This window comes from Pristis pectinata, chromosome 9, assembly GCF_009764475.1.
Source record: "Pristis pectinata isolate sPriPec2 chromosome 9, sPriPec2.1.pri, whole genome shotgun sequence".
Taxonomy (NCBI): Eukaryota; Metazoa; Chordata; class Chondrichthyes; order Rhinopristiformes; family Pristidae; genus Pristis; species Pristis pectinata.
Window position 1 is genome coordinate 20,149,904 of NC_067413.1, and position 18,691 is coordinate 20,168,594.

The 18,691-nt window shown below is 39.3% G+C and overlaps 1 protein-coding gene across 1 annotated transcript in view; it reads left to right on the plus strand.

Moving 5' to 3' along the window:
- Positions 1 to 17,639, plus strand: part of LOC127574444 (collagen alpha-1(XXII) chain-like) — a 241,751-nt gene extending 224,112 nt beyond the window's left edge. The window contains exons 48-56 of the mRNA XM_052023460.1: positions 1,340 to 1,393; positions 2,388 to 2,459; positions 7,079 to 7,114; positions 7,234 to 7,278; positions 8,554 to 8,733; positions 11,896 to 11,962; positions 13,293 to 13,475; positions 16,551 to 16,628; positions 17,238 to 17,639. Coding sequence (XP_051879420.1) covers positions 1,340 to 1,393; positions 2,388 to 2,459; positions 7,079 to 7,114; positions 7,234 to 7,278; positions 8,554 to 8,733; positions 11,896 to 11,962; positions 13,293 to 13,475; positions 16,551 to 16,628; positions 17,238 to 17,425 — 903 coding nt within the window. The 3' untranslated portion in view covers positions 17,426 to 17,639. The remainder of the gene's footprint in view (positions 1 to 1,339; positions 1,394 to 2,387; positions 2,460 to 7,078; positions 7,115 to 7,233; positions 7,279 to 8,553; positions 8,734 to 11,895; positions 11,963 to 13,292; positions 13,476 to 16,550; positions 16,629 to 17,237) is intronic.
- Positions 17,640 to 18,691: the final 1,052 nt, after the last annotated feature.

Here is an 18,691-nt window from a genome sequence, read left to right on the forward strand (position 1 = left end):
TCCATGCTAGTCCCATTTGTTCGCATTTGACTCATAACCATCTAAACTTTTCCTATCCATGTACCTGTCTGACCGTCTTTTAAAGGTCATTAACATCGAACAGTACAGCACAGAATCAGGCCCTTCGGCCCACGATGTTGTGCCAAACTAATTCAACTAGTAATTAAATGCTGAACTAAACTAATTCCGTCTGCCTACACAATGTCCATATCCCTCCATTGTCTGCACTTTCATGTGCCTATCTAAGAGCCTCTTAAGCAGCTCTATGGTATTTGTCTCCACTACCGCCCTGGCAGTGCATTCCAGGCACCCATCTCTCTCTTTAAAAAAAACTTGCCCCACACATCTCCTCTGAGCTTACTGCAACTTAAGAAGCTGCAACATAACTTCCCGACTCTTAATACCTTGACTATTAAAGGCAATTCAAAACAATAAATAAAGGAGCTTTCTCCATGGTGCAGCTATATGAACCAATCGAGTCAGTCAGTTTCACATCCAGGTCCATGGGTACCTTTGTCCATTGCCACACATAACTGAATCTTTGTGATAACTGTTTAAAAGTGTATCAAGTCCTTTAAATTATGCAATTCCCTCTCCTTGGGTCTTGACAACAAAACGTCTTTCTTCTTGCTCACAACAGTAGTCATGGTGTTATACAGCATGGAAACAGGCCATTCAGACCACTACATCCACTCTGATCAGTGGGTTACCATCCATATTAACCCATCTTCCAGCACTTTCCCCATAACCTTCTATGGTTTGGTGATTCATGCACTCGTCTAGACAGTCCTAAAGTGCTGTCAGTGACCCTGCTCCCACGACTCTCTCCGGCAGTCTCTCACCAGTCTCTGGGTGAAAAAGATCCCCTCTAAATCTCTTACCCTTTCCGTTAAATCCATGTCCTCTAGTTTCATCTACCTCATACTCTGTAACCTACAAATCTACTGGGATTTTGCATAAAGAAGGACCTTTGGCTTTCCAGTGCTTTTTGAACTGCTGAACTACTTTGTAATTACCGCTCCAATGGTCTAAAAAGATGAGTCCTCCACCCATTTCACTGGCTGGCATATGTATGAAAGGAGTAGTTCACATTTTATCCTCACAAACTGGGGTTAGTAATTTACTGGCAAAGCTGTTATTGAAATTGAAGTCCAAGGAAACTGCCTAGTTAGTTGAAAGAAAAAGAATATTTTAAGGCATGGGAATGGGCAGAGGAGTGAACTAAAATTAGTTGGATCATGTGGATAAAAACACTGGCACAGTCTTTCATTCTACCCTTATTAAGTAGAATGTATATTTGACACTACCCTCATTAAATGGAATGTGTTTTTTTTTATAGGGCAAACCTGGCCCTCCTGGGCCTGAAGGAAAGCCTGGTGAACCAGGTCTGCCGGTAGGTCCCACAGTTAACTATAGATAAAAGAAAAATATGCATTTGGGTGGTTGGGGATGGGGGGGGGCGGCGGGGGGGGGGGGGGGGGGGGGGGGGGTTGATGAAAAGAAAATGTGCATTTGGGTGCTGGGGTGGGGGGGGTGTTGATGAAAAATGTGCATTTGGCTGTGGGGGTGGAAGTGGTGGATAGCATGGAGAACATCCTTCTTGTTTTGAATGCATGTACTGTATTTTACAATGAAACACCATTTATGTGATGCATTAATTGATTAAGGTTCACTAACTGCTGATCAGACCATTGAGACGTTCCTTTAAAAACAAAAAAATTATTCAAAAAGACTTGTTACACAATTCTGTCAAAGATATTCATCAAAATAGTGAATGTTTCTATATTAGGAGACTAGGCATTATGCCAAGTATCCCTTATTTGTATAGTTGTTTTATTTTGAGCATTATTATTGTTAATTTAATGTAGGTTCAGTTTCACGAATGCTAGAGGTTGACACAGGTTTGATTTCTTGTCTATGTGTTGTTAGTTTAATTGGCATGTCAGTTTGGCTATCATTGTTGATGGCAGTGTCCGTGGACAACAGAGGCAGAAAATTCAATTGGTTCTCATATCTACTAGGAAGTATACACATGCCTTCTGATTTTTTTTTGATGAGGATAGGGTCGACTTCAACAGTGTTGCTTTTAACATCAACACCTGCTGGAAAGAAAAATCTTTTCAGAAAAGAGAAGAACGATGGGAAAGATTTAAAAGCAAACATTTTGTAACCTTGTAGTAAGCCAAGATTTCAGAATTAGTGTCCTATCATCATTCATGCTGTAAAGCAGGGTAATTGCAGATGGGGTACCTTCTTCATAAAGAACTTTGCATATATTCTTCTGAACAAAAACATCAATCTTGTATTGATTTATTGACATATTTGTTTTTATCTTATTTTAGAGATTAAACAGGTCATATTTTATCAGAAATAATTTTGAATTTTAGGGACCAAAGGGTTCAAAAGGATCAAATGGAGATCCGGGCTTTCCAGGAGTTCTGGGGTTACCAGGATCTCGTGTGAGTATCATTTGTCTTATTCCATTCTCAAAACTGATATGATGCTGTTAAGAATGTAAGAAACAGGAGCAGGAAGGGTGGGCTATCTTGCATTTCAAGCCTGTTCTGCGAATAATCAAAATCATAGCTGATCTACCACCTCAATGCACTATCCATCGTTTCACTGTATACCCGGAATTCTATTGACGTCTTGTTTCGAAAGGACATAATGACTCAGTCCACACAGTCCTCCAGGGAAGGTGACATGAAATTCCTCCTTACTGCAATGCCTACCCCTAATTCTGAACACCGTAACCCCTGATTCTAGATCCTTCAGGGGAACATCCTCCCTGTATCCAACCTGGAAGATCTGTAAGTTTCACTGAGATCTGTCATTCTTCTAAACTCTAAAGAATATAGACCTAATCTGTTCAATATTTCCTCATACTACAAACTTGCCATCTTTGGAACCACTCTAATGAATCTTCCTTGCAGCCCCTCTAAGGCAAGTGTATCCTCTTTTGGATGAGGAGACTAAAACTGTATACAATACACCAGGTGCATTTCCACCAAGAACCAATATAATTGCTATATCTTTACTCCATTTTCCTAACAAGGCCAACATACCATTTGCCACCTTAGTTGTTTGCTGAACCTCTATGCTGACTTTCAGTGACTTGTGAACAAGGACACATTGGTCCCTTTGAATATCGACACTACAGATGTCTTACATTCAAAAAATACTCTGCTTTTCTATTTGTAGACTGACGCGAATCTGCTCAATCCTGTTATTGCTTTCAAGGTTTTCTATTATTACATGCTTCATTGCAGCATTTCCCTACCACTGTCATTGGGCTAACCAATCAATAGTTCTCTGTTTTCTCTCTCGTTCCTTACTTACATAGTGGGATGACAATTACTGACTCCATTTGACAGGAACAATACCAGAAGTTAATAACCAGAGTATTCGCTATGTCTACAAGTCAACCCTTTTAAAACTTTAGAATACAGATCATCAGGTCCCAACTTCTCCAGTACATTTTTTTCAACTAAAATACAATTCCTTCAGTTCCTCATTCTTGCTAGAGCCTTGGTCCTCTTATATTTTTGGCAGTTTTTTTGTGTCTTCTGTGAATAAAGATAAAAAAATAATAAACACAGAAAATGCTGGAAACACTTAGCAGATCCGATTGTTATTGGAATTGGTTTATTATTATCACTTGTACCAAGGTACAGTGAAAAACTTGTCTTGCATACCATTCGTACAGATCAATTCATTACACAGTGCTTTGAGGAGGTATAGGGTAAAAACAATAACAGAATACAGAGTAAAGTGTCACAGCTACAGGGAAGTGCATTGCAGGTAGACAATAAGGTGCAAGGTTATAACAAGGTAGATTGTGAGGTCAAGAGTCCAGCTCATCATATAAGGGAACCGTTCAATAGTCTTATCACAGTGGGATAGAAGCTGTCCTTGAGCCTGGTGGTATGTGCCCTCAGGCTCCTGTATCTTCTGCCCAATGGGAGAGGGGAGAAGAGAGAATGACCCGGGTAGGTGGGGTCTTTGATTATGCTGGCTGCTTCACCAACAGAATTGCATCTGTGGAAAGAGAAGCAGAAGTGATGTTTCAGGCTAAAGATCCTTTGTGAGATCTGGGAAAGAAAGTCATCCTGATCCTTTAAAACACTGCTTCAGTATTAATTGGAATATTGTGTTCAATTCTGGCCACCTCATTATAGGAAGGATGTGAAGGCATTGAGAAGGTCCAAAAAAGATTTACTTTTATTAGTTCCTGGGATAAGGGACTAAAATTACAAGCAACAAACAATCTGCTGGAGGAACTCAGTGGGTCAGGCAGCATCTGTGGGAGGAAAGCAATTGTCTCCATTTTGGGTCGAAGCCCTGCATCAGAACTGATGCAGAGTTTCCACCTTAAACATCAACAGTCCTGATTCAGGGTTTCGACCCAAAACGTTGACAATTCCTTTCCTCCCACAGATGCTGCCTGACCCACTGAGTTCCTCCAGCAGATTGTTGCTCCATATTCCAGCATCTGTAGTCTCTTGTGTCTCCCCTAAAATTAAAGTATAGGCTAGAAGGCTGGGGGTAGATTTGGTGGAAGTATATAAAATGATGAGGGGTCGAAAACTAGAGGTCACGAAGTACAAAAAAAGAATTAAGAATAAGAGTGACCTTTCTTTTACATAGCATGTATTTAGAATCTGAAATTCACAGCCCACGGATGTGATGGAGGCAGGTTGCCCTGTGGCCTTCAAGAAGGAATTAGATAAATATATGTTGAGGAAAAATTTGCAAGGCTATAGAGAAGGGGCTGACAGTGGAACTATTGGATTGCTCTGGTGGAGAACTAGCCGAAACATGATGGGCCAAATAAACTCCTCCTGTGCTGCAATCATTTTATCATTCCTAACCTTCAGTGGGTCAGTGTGTCTGCTCCATTTAGGCTTTTGGGATGTCTGTTGCCTTATCACCAAAATATAAATTATTATAGAACCAAAGCAAGGAGTAATTATCAAAGAAAAGATTGCTAAAATTGCTACTATACTGTGAATGGAACAGGGAAGAAGTATGGTTAATATAATAATGATAAAATGAAGATTAATGTCTTGAATACCACTACATTTTTGAACAGGAGGAATTTTGTTAGTTAGAACATCACATATATGAACATATGAATTAGGAGCAATCAGGCCACTTAGGCCTCCTTCACATTTAATCAGTTTGTGGTTGTTCTGATCATAACCTCAACTGCCCATTCCTGTTTAGCCACAGTAACTTTCCATCCCCTTGCTTATCAAGTATCCATCTATTTTTTGGAGACACAAGAGACTGCATATGCTGGAATCTGGAGCAAGAAATCAAATTGCCATGGGACCTCAGCAGGTCAAGCAGCATCTGTGGAGGCAAAGGGATGGCTGATGTTGCGGGTGGAGATACTGTATCAGGACTGAAACTGTAAAGAGTCTATCTGTGTCTGCTTTAAAAATATTCAAAAACTCTGCTTCCTCCACCCTTTGAGGAAGAGATTTCCAAAGACTCACAGCACTCAGAGAAAAAAAAATGCCTCATCTCTGTCTTAAATGGGTGGAACCCTTACTTTTAAATAGTGACTCCTACGAATGAATATCCCATTGATAATATTGCAAGTACAAATCCTATTGGATAGGTCTTTCTCCATGATGGTTCAAGAAGGAACTTTATAATCTTTCACTATCATGCTTAAGCCATTGTCTTCATTGTTTTTATTGTCTTTTGGCAATAAGCTGAAACTGTAGAACACTTGTCTCCCCTCCCAACTTGATCATAATTTTACTACATGCATTGTATCAATTTACATTTCGCGAAGACAAAGATTAAAAAATAATGTTAGTTTTGATGCTGGAATCTGGAGCAAATCCTAACCATAATTTAAGTCATTCAATCAGATTGATAGATCATCAATATACAATTATTGCACCTCAAATTATTGTATTTTTCACCATGATATGGTTCATCCATATCCAACATAACATAGATCATTCAAGATTTTAATCCTCATTTAATTCTTCCATGAACTTGTTCCGAGAAATTGGGTTACACACATTCTTGTTGTATTAAATGTATGCTTTGTATGCTAAATGTACTCTATGCTAACACCAAATCAAAAGTCACCAAAAAATTGTGAAGTTGCGATTTAAAAAATCATTATCGTTATTTTAAGAAAGACTTAAACTAAACCTGGATGATTCACACATTCTGCTGCTTCCTAATTGACAGGTGGCAGCAAAGGCATTTGTATGTTGATCCATGGGAAATGGTTAGGGTTGTTAGTGTGATCTGTCCATGACAGTCTCATGGAGGCAAAAAAAAAACAAGGGGAAATGGGCTTAAAATGGCCCCAGAGCATAGATCACACCCCATGGAGATCCTGCAATCCATGACTGTATTGGGTAACAGATAGAAGGATCTGTGACCAAGGATTGCTGGTAACAAGAAATAAAAATAATGTAAAATTATATTTTGAGTTCAGTGATTCAACATAACAACAGTGTCACATGTTATATTTTAAATCATGCAAATTTCACTGTCCTTTTTGATGTGTATTGATAACACAGGTCATAAATATCAAACTTTTGAGTTTATTTCTGCTGCTAAATAAATAATACATACTAGATTGGAAAGTGCAGGCGCTTTTTTATATTTTACTCATTCTTACTTCAAATTAATTTCTTTCTCTTAAACATCTTTTGTTATTTACAAACTTTTAAATATCTCTGATTATTGCATATATGGTAAACTGGTGGGATGAGAAAAATGAGATCGAATATCATTTTATTAAATGGTGGATTAGCCTTGAAAAGCCATATGGCTTCATAGATTCATAGAGTTCTACAGCACGGAAATGGGCCCTTTGGTGCATCACCCATGCCAACCTTTATTCCCATCTACACTAATCCCAGTTGCCCAGGTTGGAACCATATCCTTCTGTGCCTTACCTATTTAAGTGTCTGTCTAAATGCCTCTTAAACGTTGGGTTATCCTTACTCTTTTTTATCTGTTCTTCACCCAATATCTCCTCTTCCCATCTCCTATCATGCCATTATAATTATACATACTAATTATATACTTCCATGAACAGGGTCATCCAGGAGAGACAGGAGCTCCAGGCAAGACAGTAAGTAATACACACTGCATGTTCTAATAGACATCAACTCTTTATGGTGGTTATATACTGAACTGAGCAATGGACCATACCACGTTATTGTTTCAAGGATGCTTTACTTCTTTGAACAGGGATCTCCTGGCAAATCTGGTGAACAGGGGTCCAAAGGCGAAAGGGTAAGTGGTGCTGTTCTGGAAGATAAATAATCTGTTCTAAGGCTTTCTAAGTACTAAGTAAACTGATGGTACATATCAAAGACCCATCAAACAAGGTTGCTCAATATAAAATGGTCAAAGTGAAGATGTAGTGTTATTTCCATTGTATAGTCAAAGCCAATTCCATAAAGAGCAAATATCATAAGCCAGAAATGTGTTTGGTCTCTGTGACTCAGTACTGTGTTGGTTTATATATTTATTCCTCAAGTCATCAAGATGCCATTCAGTTCAGTTTTAAAGAGAAAGTAGATGTAGAGTTTGTTGGCGTTGAGGCATGGCCATAGATTTCTATAATTAACTTATGGGATTATGCATTGCCTAAACTGAACATTGATGAGAAAATCTGACTGGAAAAATTACTCACTATCTACAAAACTAATCACTTTTCATTCCTGATGCAGGGTCTCAACCTGAAATGTTGATCACTCCTTTGCTTCCACAGCTGTTTGACTCACTGAGTTCTTCCAGCAGTTTATTTTTTTGATCTACTTCTCATTCCATTGAAATTAACAGTAAACTGTAGCAGATTCTGTAAAAGGTGTCAACAACAAAAGGCGCCAACAACAAAAATATGCAGTTCCAAATCCCTGCCCATGATTGGTTAACTTCTTGATAGGTATAAACTTAATTCATGCCTCAACTGACACCAGTAGAGATAGTTAACAATACTTCAATAAGCAGTTTATTTGTTGTGAAATATACTGAGTCAGGACATAATAAAATATCTCGTTAATGCATGTTTGGACTGGTTCTTAACTCACCAGAAGAATTATTACAAGACATATGGCAGGAGGTTGTGTTACAAAATTATGTTGAGTGACACATTTGGGGACTAATTTTAACAAGATTCAGTGAGCAAATTTTAAAGATATATATATAGATTTTAAGTGTCTTATTTATTTCATTAAAAAAAACAAGCTTTCCCTTTCGCAGGGTGACTTAGGAACTTTGAAAGCAAGGTTACCTCTGACTTATTAACATAACAGGAATGTTTCCTTTATTTATTTTCCAGCTAGATACAAATGTGGTTTTATTAGAAATTGAGATCAAAGGGAATATTCCAAACCGGTTTATGACACTAATTGCTATTAAAGCTTAGAAAAGAATTTGTTGAATAGGTGTTTCTGAAAAAATTCACAAAGGAAGAAATGATGAGAAATGGCAAAACAAAGTTCTTTTTGAAGATTTTTTTTCATGTTATTACTATTTTGTTATGATTTTTTTTCTTTTGGGTAGGGTGACCGGGGTTTTAAAGGTGAAAAAGGAAACCAGGGAGAGAAAGGACGAGCTGGTGATCCAGGCCTTCCAGGAATAAAAGGACATACTGGGATGATGGGTCCAGTGGGGCCTCCTGGAGAACGAGGTTCAGTTGGAACACCAGGTCAACCAGGTCCTCCTGGCTTACCCGGGGAAAGAGTAAGTAACTGAATAGTGATTATAAACCAGGTTATCAAAGTCAAAGTTATGAGTGTCAAGAGGTGAAAGCAGAATTCATCAGACTTGGAACCACTTAGACCACAAGACCAGAAGATAAAGGAGCAGAATTAGGCCATTCGGCCCATCAAGTCTTCTCCACCATTCAATCATGGCTGATTTTTATTTCAACCCATTCTCTTGCCTTCCCCCGTAACCTTTAATACCTTTACCAATCAAGAACCTATCAACCTCTGTCCTAAACACACCCAGTGATTTGGCCTCCACAACCCTCCGTGGCAACGAATTCCACAGACTCACCACCCTCTGGCTGAAGAAATTCCTCCTCGTCTCAGTTTTAAAGGGATGTCCCTTTCTTCTGAGGCTAAGCCCTTGGATCCTAAACTCTCCTACTACTGGAAACATCTTCTTCACGTCCACTTTATCCAACCTTTCAGTATCCAGTAGGTTTCAATGAGATCCCCCGTCATCAGACCCCCTTCAGTGCCTAATGCATTAAAATTGGAATAAAATCATAGAAAATTTATGACACAGTAGAACGCCATTTGACCCTTTGTGCCTGTGCCATGGATATTTATTTTTGTATTTATTCCTACCACGGGTACTGTTTACTCTGTGAGCTTAACATGAGCAAGGAATTTCAATGCACCCTGGTGTAAATAAACCATAGAACCACAGAACCATACAGCACAAAACAGGCCCTTCGGCCCACCATGTTGTGCCGTCCATCAAACCACCCTCACACTATCTAACCCTTTCCTCCCGCATATCCCTCTATCTCACATTCCTCCATATGCCTATCCAACAAACTCTTGAACCTGTCCAATGTATCTGCCTCCACCATCACCCCAGGCAGTGCCTTCCATGCACTAACCACTCTCTGGGTGAAAAACCTCCCCCTGACATCTCACCTGAACCTCCCACCCATAACCTTAAAGCCATGCCCTCTTGTCTTGAGCATTGGTGCCCTGGGAAGGAGGCACTGGCTGTCTACTCTATCTATTCCTCTCAATATTTTATATACCTCTATCATGTCTCCTCTCATCCTCCTCCTTTCCAGTGAATAAAGCCCTAGCACCTTAAGCCTCTCCTCATATTCAATACTCTCCAATCCAGGCAGCATCCTGGTAAATCTCCTCTGCACCCTCTCCAACATCCTTCCTATAATGCGGCGACCAGAACTGAACACAGTACTCTAAGTGTGGTCTAGCTAGAGTTTTATAAAGCTGCATCATCACTTCGCAGCTCTTAATCTCAATCCCACGATTTATGAAAGCTAACATCCCATAGGCCTTCTTAACTGCTCTATCCACCTGTGAGGCAACTTTCAGTGAACTGTGAATATGAACCCCCAGATCCCTCTGCTCCTCTACACTGCCAAGTACCTTGCCATTTACCTTGTACTCTGCCCTGGAGTTTGTCCTTCCAAAGTGTACCACCTCACACTTCTCCGGATTGAACTCCAGCTGCCACTTGTCAGCCCAGCTCTGCATCCTATCAATATCCCTCTGTAAGCTCTGACAGCCCTCCACACTATCCACAACACCGCCGATCTTAGTGTCATCCGCAAACTTAATAACCCAGCCTTCCACCCTCTCATCTAAGTCATCTATAAATATCACAAAAAGTAGAGGTCCCAGAACCAATCCCTGCAGGACACCACTAGTCACTGCCCTCCAATCCGAGGGCACTCCCTCCACCACAATCCTCTGCTTTCTACAGGCAAGCCAATTCCTAATCCACACAGCCAAGCTTCCCTGGATCCCTTGGCCTCTGACCTTCTGAAGAAGCCTACCATGAGGAACCTTATCAAACGCCTTACTAAAATCCATGTAGACCACATCCACCGCACTACCCTCATCAATCTTCCTCGTCACCTCCTCAAAGAACTCTATCAGGCTTGTGAGGCAAGATCTTCCCTTCACAAAGCTATGTGGCTGTCCCTAATCAGTCCATGATTCTCTAGGTGTTCATAGATCCTATCCTTTAGAATCCTTTCTAACAGCTTACCCACCACAGACATGAGACTCACCAGTCTGTAATTCCCTGGACTATCCCTACTACCTTTTTTGAACAAGGGGACAACATTCGCCACCCTCCAATCCTCCAGCACCATCCCCGTGGACAACGAGGACTCAAAGATCCTTACCAGCGGTTCAACAATCTCCTCCCTCGCCTCTCGAAGCAGCCTGGGGAATATCCCATCAGGCCCCGGAGATTTATGTCTTGAAATTATTTAACAACTTCAACACATCCTCTCTCTTGATATCTACAACCTCGAGAACATTACCCTTACCAGTACTCTCTTCCACGTCATCAAGACCCCCCTCCTTGGTGAATACCAAAGAGAAGTATTCATTGAGAACTTCTCTCACTTCCGCCGCCTCCAGGCACATTCTCCCACCTACCCACGACAATAAACTAATCTGAATCTTTCAGCACAAGATCTGCTGCTCTTTATGTATATGTCCAAGTACTTACTAAAGTAAAGAGGGTTTCTGCCTCTGCCACTTTTGCAGATCCCTGCTACCTACTGAGGGAAAAAGCCATTACAGATCTCCCCTCTAATTACTTCAAATCTATGCGCTCTGTTTTTTGACCTCTCTGCTAAGGGAAACTGGCCCTTCTCATTGATTCTGCCTGGGCCTCTTATAGTTTTATATTTCTCAGTTAAGTCTCCCTGCAACACTTCTGTTCCAAAGTAACGGAACCTTTCACAGATGCAGTCTTTCAGTCCTTGTAAATCTCCCCTACATGCACCCCAGTGCAATCGCATTTTTCCTGTAATATAATGAGCAGACCTGAAAGCAGTACTGAAGTTCTTATCTAACTAGTCTTGTATACTGTCTCCAGCCAGAATGTTGGTACTGTACTTCATGTTCAGTCCTTCTTATTTTCTATTTTTGACTTGATAATTTTGTTAAATTAAGAATGATCAAACCATCAGCAGAGAGATCCACACACCGAGAGGAGAGGGAAGAAATTTAGATATGCCCCTTTCTATATATTTTCTGTCTGTTTAAAAATTCTTGTTTCAGCTCCTGACATCCACTGTCAGGTGGCAAAAATCACATCAGGAACAGTTTTGCAGAACTTCCTCTCATAGTAGACACTGACTCACACACAGGGTGTTGCTTTCCCTAGGGTGAACCACCATCATCTGAACAATTGAGAAGACTTATAAGGGAAGAGCTGTCGAAGCAGCTTGATGGTAGGTTGCACTTCATATTTCTGTAATTGCTGTGCTCCACTTGCTTAAGAATACAGGTCTGGGGCCAACTTTCAACCCAGCCTGGAGCAATAACGTGAAATGCTTTCTTTCTCTGTTTACAGTAAATGTGTTTGGTCACTTTCAATTGCGTAGACTGTTGGGTACCAAACAATTCTATCATTTAGCAGGAATTGACAATTTTAGAGCACATATGAGCAAAATAAAATTTAAAGTAACCACAAACAATGAGTGTGCATTTCTGAGGTTTAGACTGAAATATAAGTCTCTGAAGGGAACTGAATTCTCAAAATATACACATACTTAATAAATCTGAAACAAAATCTGAAAATGCTCGCACTCAACAGAGAGAACAACAATCTCAGGCTTAGATTTTTGTTGGGATGAAGGCCACAAGTATGTTTAATGAGCTTGTTTGCTTTCTCCACAGATGCTGTCTAACCTGTTGACTATTTCCTGTATTTACCAGCTTTACTCAGTATTGTACCAAGTCTGATGCTGCTCGTTAGGTGGAAACATTTGTGTGCCAAATTGCTTAAAAACTTTAATAAAAGAAAATATTGGTATTTTGAATTTTTTCAGGCATGAAATGCAATAAACTACTTGAATACTGTACTATTTATATTCTGCTGTGAAGTCCACATTTCCTCAAAATTACATAAAGCTCCAAGTGGTAATTCCAGTTTAGTCCCTCGAGAGAGAGAGAGAGAGAAGGGAAACAAAAGAAAATATGTAAAATCAGACAGTAACAATGACAAGATTGGGTACTGACACTCTTTTTCCATTGTTCCAGTAATGTTGTTTCATAGACATGACAATATAAGCAAAAAACCTGCATATGCTGGAAATCTGAAACAACAAGAGATAATTCTGGATACATTACGATTAAAAATCCTTCACTATTCTCTTTCATTTGTGTTATCATGTCCACCATCACTTGTGTTATTCACGCTCTCTCTTAGTGTCCAGCCAATTTGTTCCCTCTACCCCTCCATCTTCTCTGCAACTTAAAACATGTCTGATTTCTGACTTTGGTTTTGATCTTCGATTAGAAATGTTAACTCTATTTCTTTCTCCACAGATGCTGCCTGATCTGCTGAGTTTTTCCAGCATTTTCTAATTTTGTTACTAGCAATATAAACTTTATGGATGCGATGGTCAAGTCTACAGTCATGCAACTAGACTGGATGTGTCAATATTTCTCCTGTAGGCAATGATGAATTAAACTGCAGAATCTTCTTTAAAAATAATTGTGAAAATGCTTTTGCCATTTCAGTAAGTTACAAAATTATTTTGTTCCTTTTACTTTCAGCACGGTTGTCCTATCTCATATCTCAGTTTCAACCCACTTCCATTAAATCAGCACCTGGAAAGCCAGGACCTCCTGGTCCACCAGGGAATGATGGATTTCCAGGGAGACCTGGTGTTCCAGGAGAACCTGGTCAGCCTGGAGAACCTGGCCTAGAGGGAGCCAGAGGACCAGTAGGTCCAAAAGGTACAAACCTGTTTTATTTTAAACCATGATCTTAAGTAGCATTTATTTAAAATCACCTGATTGTCCCAGTTTCAAGGCAGAAGTCCTGATTTACTTATTAATCATTTTTTGGTATCTGTGAAATGATAAGTGAATGACTTACAAATCCTGACACTTTAATCTCATCGTCTACATTGCCACTTTCTCTTCAGTTATGAGGGGTGGGTGCTCACTGGTGAAGAGATTTTTTTTAATGCAGCAACTTATTTTGATCCTGGTTCCAGTGTCTGAAAGGATAGAGAAGCAAATTGAGTTGTAACATTCAAAAAGGATTTTTTATATATTGTAAAGGAAATGAAGAGCAATGAAGAAATTTCAGAGCTGTGAAGAAAGAGCAAGGCCGCGGGACTAATTTAGTGTCTCTTTTAAAAAGAGCAGTTACTATGGGCAGGGAGAAAAATGATTGAGAGAAAACTGGCAAATACTATCAAAAAAAAGCAAAGACTTTTACTGATGTATTAAAAAGGAAGAGGGTAGCAAGTGAGAGACCCCCAGAGAGTGAGACTGGGAAATAACAGAAAACAAGGAAATGGCAAGTAAGTTAAATCAATATTTCACAGCAATCTTCACAGCACTGCAAATATCCCAAAGAGTTCTGATGGACAAGCGTAATGGGATAATAAGCAGGTTTCGAGGATTCAGATCAATGAGGGAGAAAGAACACTTCAGGGGTGCTACAGGGTATTATATTAAGGTATAATAACAGATAAGAAAGATATATATGATATACAAAACAATAAGTCTAAAACACAGTGTAAAATAATTGACAACAGAACAAGTCTCACACCCTTTTACTCATCGTGGTGGACTCCGATCTATGACAACTGTCCTTCTTTTCTAGTCAACACATATCAGTCAGCTACAATTCTAAAACTATTTCTCAATGATAAATGTATAGGGAGGACTTAACGTTATCAACTGAACTAGTCTTGCTTGTCTCCAAAAACCAAGTTATCTTATCACTTCACATTCCTTAATGTTTTACATCTGCATGCTTCAAGGCCTCAAGGACCCTATGAATCAAGACCTTTTGTTTTACTTATCTTCCTGATTAACATGCCTGCTCATTATGACGACCATGAGCTGACAACTCCATTTTGAGTAAAAAGATCTGCTTTTAACCCTCTCATTACGAGTTTCAAATATTGTGAAAGAACTATCACAAGGGACAAGGCATTAGAACAACCAGTGGGACTAAAAGTAGACAGATAGCAAGGTCGTGATAGCCTACACCCAAGGGATTTAAAGGTCAAGGCTGCAGAGATGGTGGAGCCATTGATTGATTTTTTTTCCAAAACTCACTGAATCCAGAAAAGTACTGAATGGAAAACCACAAATGTGACTCCTTTGGTTAAGAGGGAGGAAGACAAAAAGCAGGTAAATGTAGGCCTGTTAGCTTAACATCTGTTGTTGGCAAACTGTTGGAGTCTATAATCAAGGAAGAAGTAGCTAGTCATTTAGTGAAGTTTAATGTAATCAAACCAGGTCAGCATGGTTTTATGACAGGTAAATCATGTTTAACAAATTTGCTGGGATTCTTTGAGGTATAACAAACAGTCAATCGAGGGAAATCTATATTTGGATTTTTAAAAAGCATTTGACAAGGAGCGATGTAAAATGCTGGTGCGCGTAGGGTATTATGCGAAGTTTGTTAGCCTGGATTAAAGATTGGTTATCTCATGGAAGGCAGAGAGTCAGAATAAACAGGTCTTTTTCAGGCTGGAAGTATGTAGATTGTGGAGAGCCCCAAGGATCAGTTCTTGGCCTTCAATGATTATCATTTATGTTAATAACCTAGAGGAGGGGGCAGCATTTAAGGTATCCAGATTTGCTGATGACATGAAAATAAGCAGGAGGGCATGTTGTGATGAGAATATTAGGACTTTGCAACTGGACATAAAAAGGTTCAGTGAATGGGTGAAAAATTGGCAAATGAGGCTTAATGTGGGAAAATGTGCCTTTAGATTCTTCTTACTAAAGGCACATTATTATCTAAATGGAGAAAGATTGTGGATGATTGAAGTACAGAGGGGCGTAGGCATTCTTGTGCAAGAATTGGTAAATTGGTTTATTATTATCACATGTACAGTGAAAAATCTTCTTGCATACCGTTCATACAGATCGATTCATTATTGGTATTGGTTTATTATTGTCACTTGTACCGAGGTACAGTGAAAAAACTTGTCTTGCATACCAATCGTACAGGTCAATTTATTACACAGTGCAGTTACATTGATGTAGTACAATTGCAAAAGGTTGGCAGGCGGCTGCAGCAAGTAGTTGGAAAGGCAAATGGCATATTGACCTTTATTGCAAAAGGGTTGGAATTTAGAAATAGGTGAACGTTATTAATACTGCAGAGGGTACCGGTGATCCTACAACCAGCGTACTGTGGATAATGTTGGTCCCCTTATTTAAGAAAGAATGAATTGACAATGGAGGTAGTCTGAAAGAGATTCAAGAGGCTAATTCCTGGATGAGAGAGTTGAACATGAGCAGCTAAAGAAATTAGATGTATATTCTTCGGAGTCCAGAAGAATGAGCAGTGATCTTATTGAAATATATAACATTCTTGGAGACCATGTCAGGGTAGATGTTAAGATGTTTCCACTGGTAGGTGAATCTTGAACAAGGGGAAATAGCTACAAGAGTAGGGAGCAGTCATTTAAAACTGAGGGCGGTGAATCTCTGGAATTTTCTACCAGGAGAGTGTGGAGGCTACATCAGCAGGGTATTTAAAGAGGAAGTAGATAAATTTTTGAAAAATCAGGAAATTGAGGGCTGTGGGGAATTGGCGCAGAAGTGGAGATGAGACCGGGACTGATCATATTGAGTGACAGGGCAGGCTTAGAGGGCCAAGTGGTCTAATCCTGCTATTTTCTAAAATTCGTATGTTCTTGTACTGATCAAACATTAAAAGATCCATCAATGTAGCTACTTTGATTTTGCTTAATCTGCCTTTAATTTCACAAACATGTACTTGGCATTTTATCTGTCAGCTCTACCTTGTAATAACTGCTTCAATTTTATGTGCAGGTGATAAAGGTGCAAAAGGTGAACAAGGGGCAGCGGGCATTGGACGGAGGGGCGATCCTGGTCTGCCAGGTCCTCCAGGTAAGAACAGCATTATTCCACTTCTTCAAAATTGTTACATATTGTAAATATAGTTTGAAAATCGGTAGAAGTTGTAACAAGTGAAACTAGGACCCTAGTTCTCCTTTCGTAGGCAATGTGTGTTGTAGAATTTAACGTGGGATTTGATGGTAATTAGAGAATAAAGTAGGATTAGTGTAAGGTTAGATTCTTGAAGGTCAGCTGGAGACTCTATTAAATTATGCTGGATAAGCGATTTTCCAGATGGAAGTTCACTCTGGATACATCTTGTGAATCTCCTTTGCAATCACTCCAGTGCTTAAGTATCTCTAATACTACTCAGTGATCAGAACACTATGGTCTGACAAAAGCACTGGATTATTATTGATTGAATATTAATTCCTTTGATTCATTATTGTTTTGACTACATCCTTATTCCTCCAATTCAATTTATTGTTTGCACCTCTGCATTGGTTAGGCATATTGAGTATGTAATGATTCCCAACTCTTTTTTCAAAGTTTTTCCACTGCTATTTAAGAACTGCATAACTTCCCCATGTTCCTCCTTTTGTTCAAACCTTCACACATCTGAAATAAATTGCAATTATAAGTTGTATTTCATATTTATAGGGATCGCAGGAACACCTGGCTATGGAAAAGATGGAATTCCTGGTACTCCAGGCCCACAAGGAGAGCCTGGCCAACCTGGCAGTGTTGGTCCACAGGGACCCCCTGGGCAGAACGGAATCTGTGACCTGGCACAGTGTGCTTACTATGCGAGCATGGCCAGTCGGCCAGCCAATCAAAAAGGACCTTAAATCAAGATAAGAAGAGTTTGATACATTTGAAGGATTGAGGCTGTTAGCTTGAAATACAATAATAATTAGCAGTCTGAACAAAGATCACTCCAAGCTGGCCGGGTGTGTTTTGATGCAAGTTCCTGTTCTCTCACTGGAGAATTGGACTGGATGCCAGCCATTAAGCACACATTGGAGAATCCTTCTGCAAATCTGCACCAGCTCTTAATTGTGACTTAACTGTGTGGTTTTAAAGCTTTCTAACTATACATATTTCCAAACTCCGCAGCTATTTTCCACTAGACTTTCATCTCATCTACACAACAACCTAGTGTGACATTATATGGTGCAATTTACAATTTCTGGATTATTCAGTTGTTGTGCTTGATTTCAGTGTTGTGAATATATATGTATAAAGTAAAATTAACACCAAATGTGCTGAATTCCACATGCAATATTTAAAAGAAAATACCTCTTCCGCTCACCCTTGAAGGGGAGATAATTCTCACTTTGCAAAAATGATGTATTTGAGTTTACAATCGTATATATTTCAACTAATCATAGAATATTAAATGTACATTTTCAGCATGAAATTGTAATATCTGGCATTGTTAGTATATTTAATACTTGTGCCTTCATTTACTCTCCTGTGATCTCTATATTTTTAAAATAAATTTAAATATTAATTTATTCTGTTCTTCAAGGTACAGAATACTGGTGTTGAGGATGGGACTCTTCCCATTCAACCACCAGTTTCAACATCAAGCCTTCTCTGGTCAAATATAAATAAGCCCCATGCAGAGTAAAGGTTAATCTTCTCTGCCTCAATAATCCACCAACCTTCCATTTCAAAAGAGCACCCCACCCCTTGCACCTAAAAATTCCTGGTCATTGTCACTAAATATGTTATGCAGTAACATCAACACATTATGTTCTGACTCCAAAATTTATTCCAATCAAGCCAATGGAATTTAATTTCAAAGGCTGAGTACAATGTGCTGACATTGACTATATGGCATGTTTAGCAGGGATAAATTTCAAGGCATGTGCCTTTTGTAAATCCATTTCCCAAATCAACCATCCTATCTATTATCACACTGTCATTTTGTTTCCCATTTTCTCCAAACTTTTGGATGAGCAAAGATTGCTCCTCATTTCTCTTCTTTCAATGGGGAAAGAAAGAACAAACTTCAGCTCACAAAATTGTGTGCCAGATACTTGTAACTGCATTACAGCAGCCACCAGACCAGCAAAAGTAGTTGAAACTGATATTCATTCATTTGAATT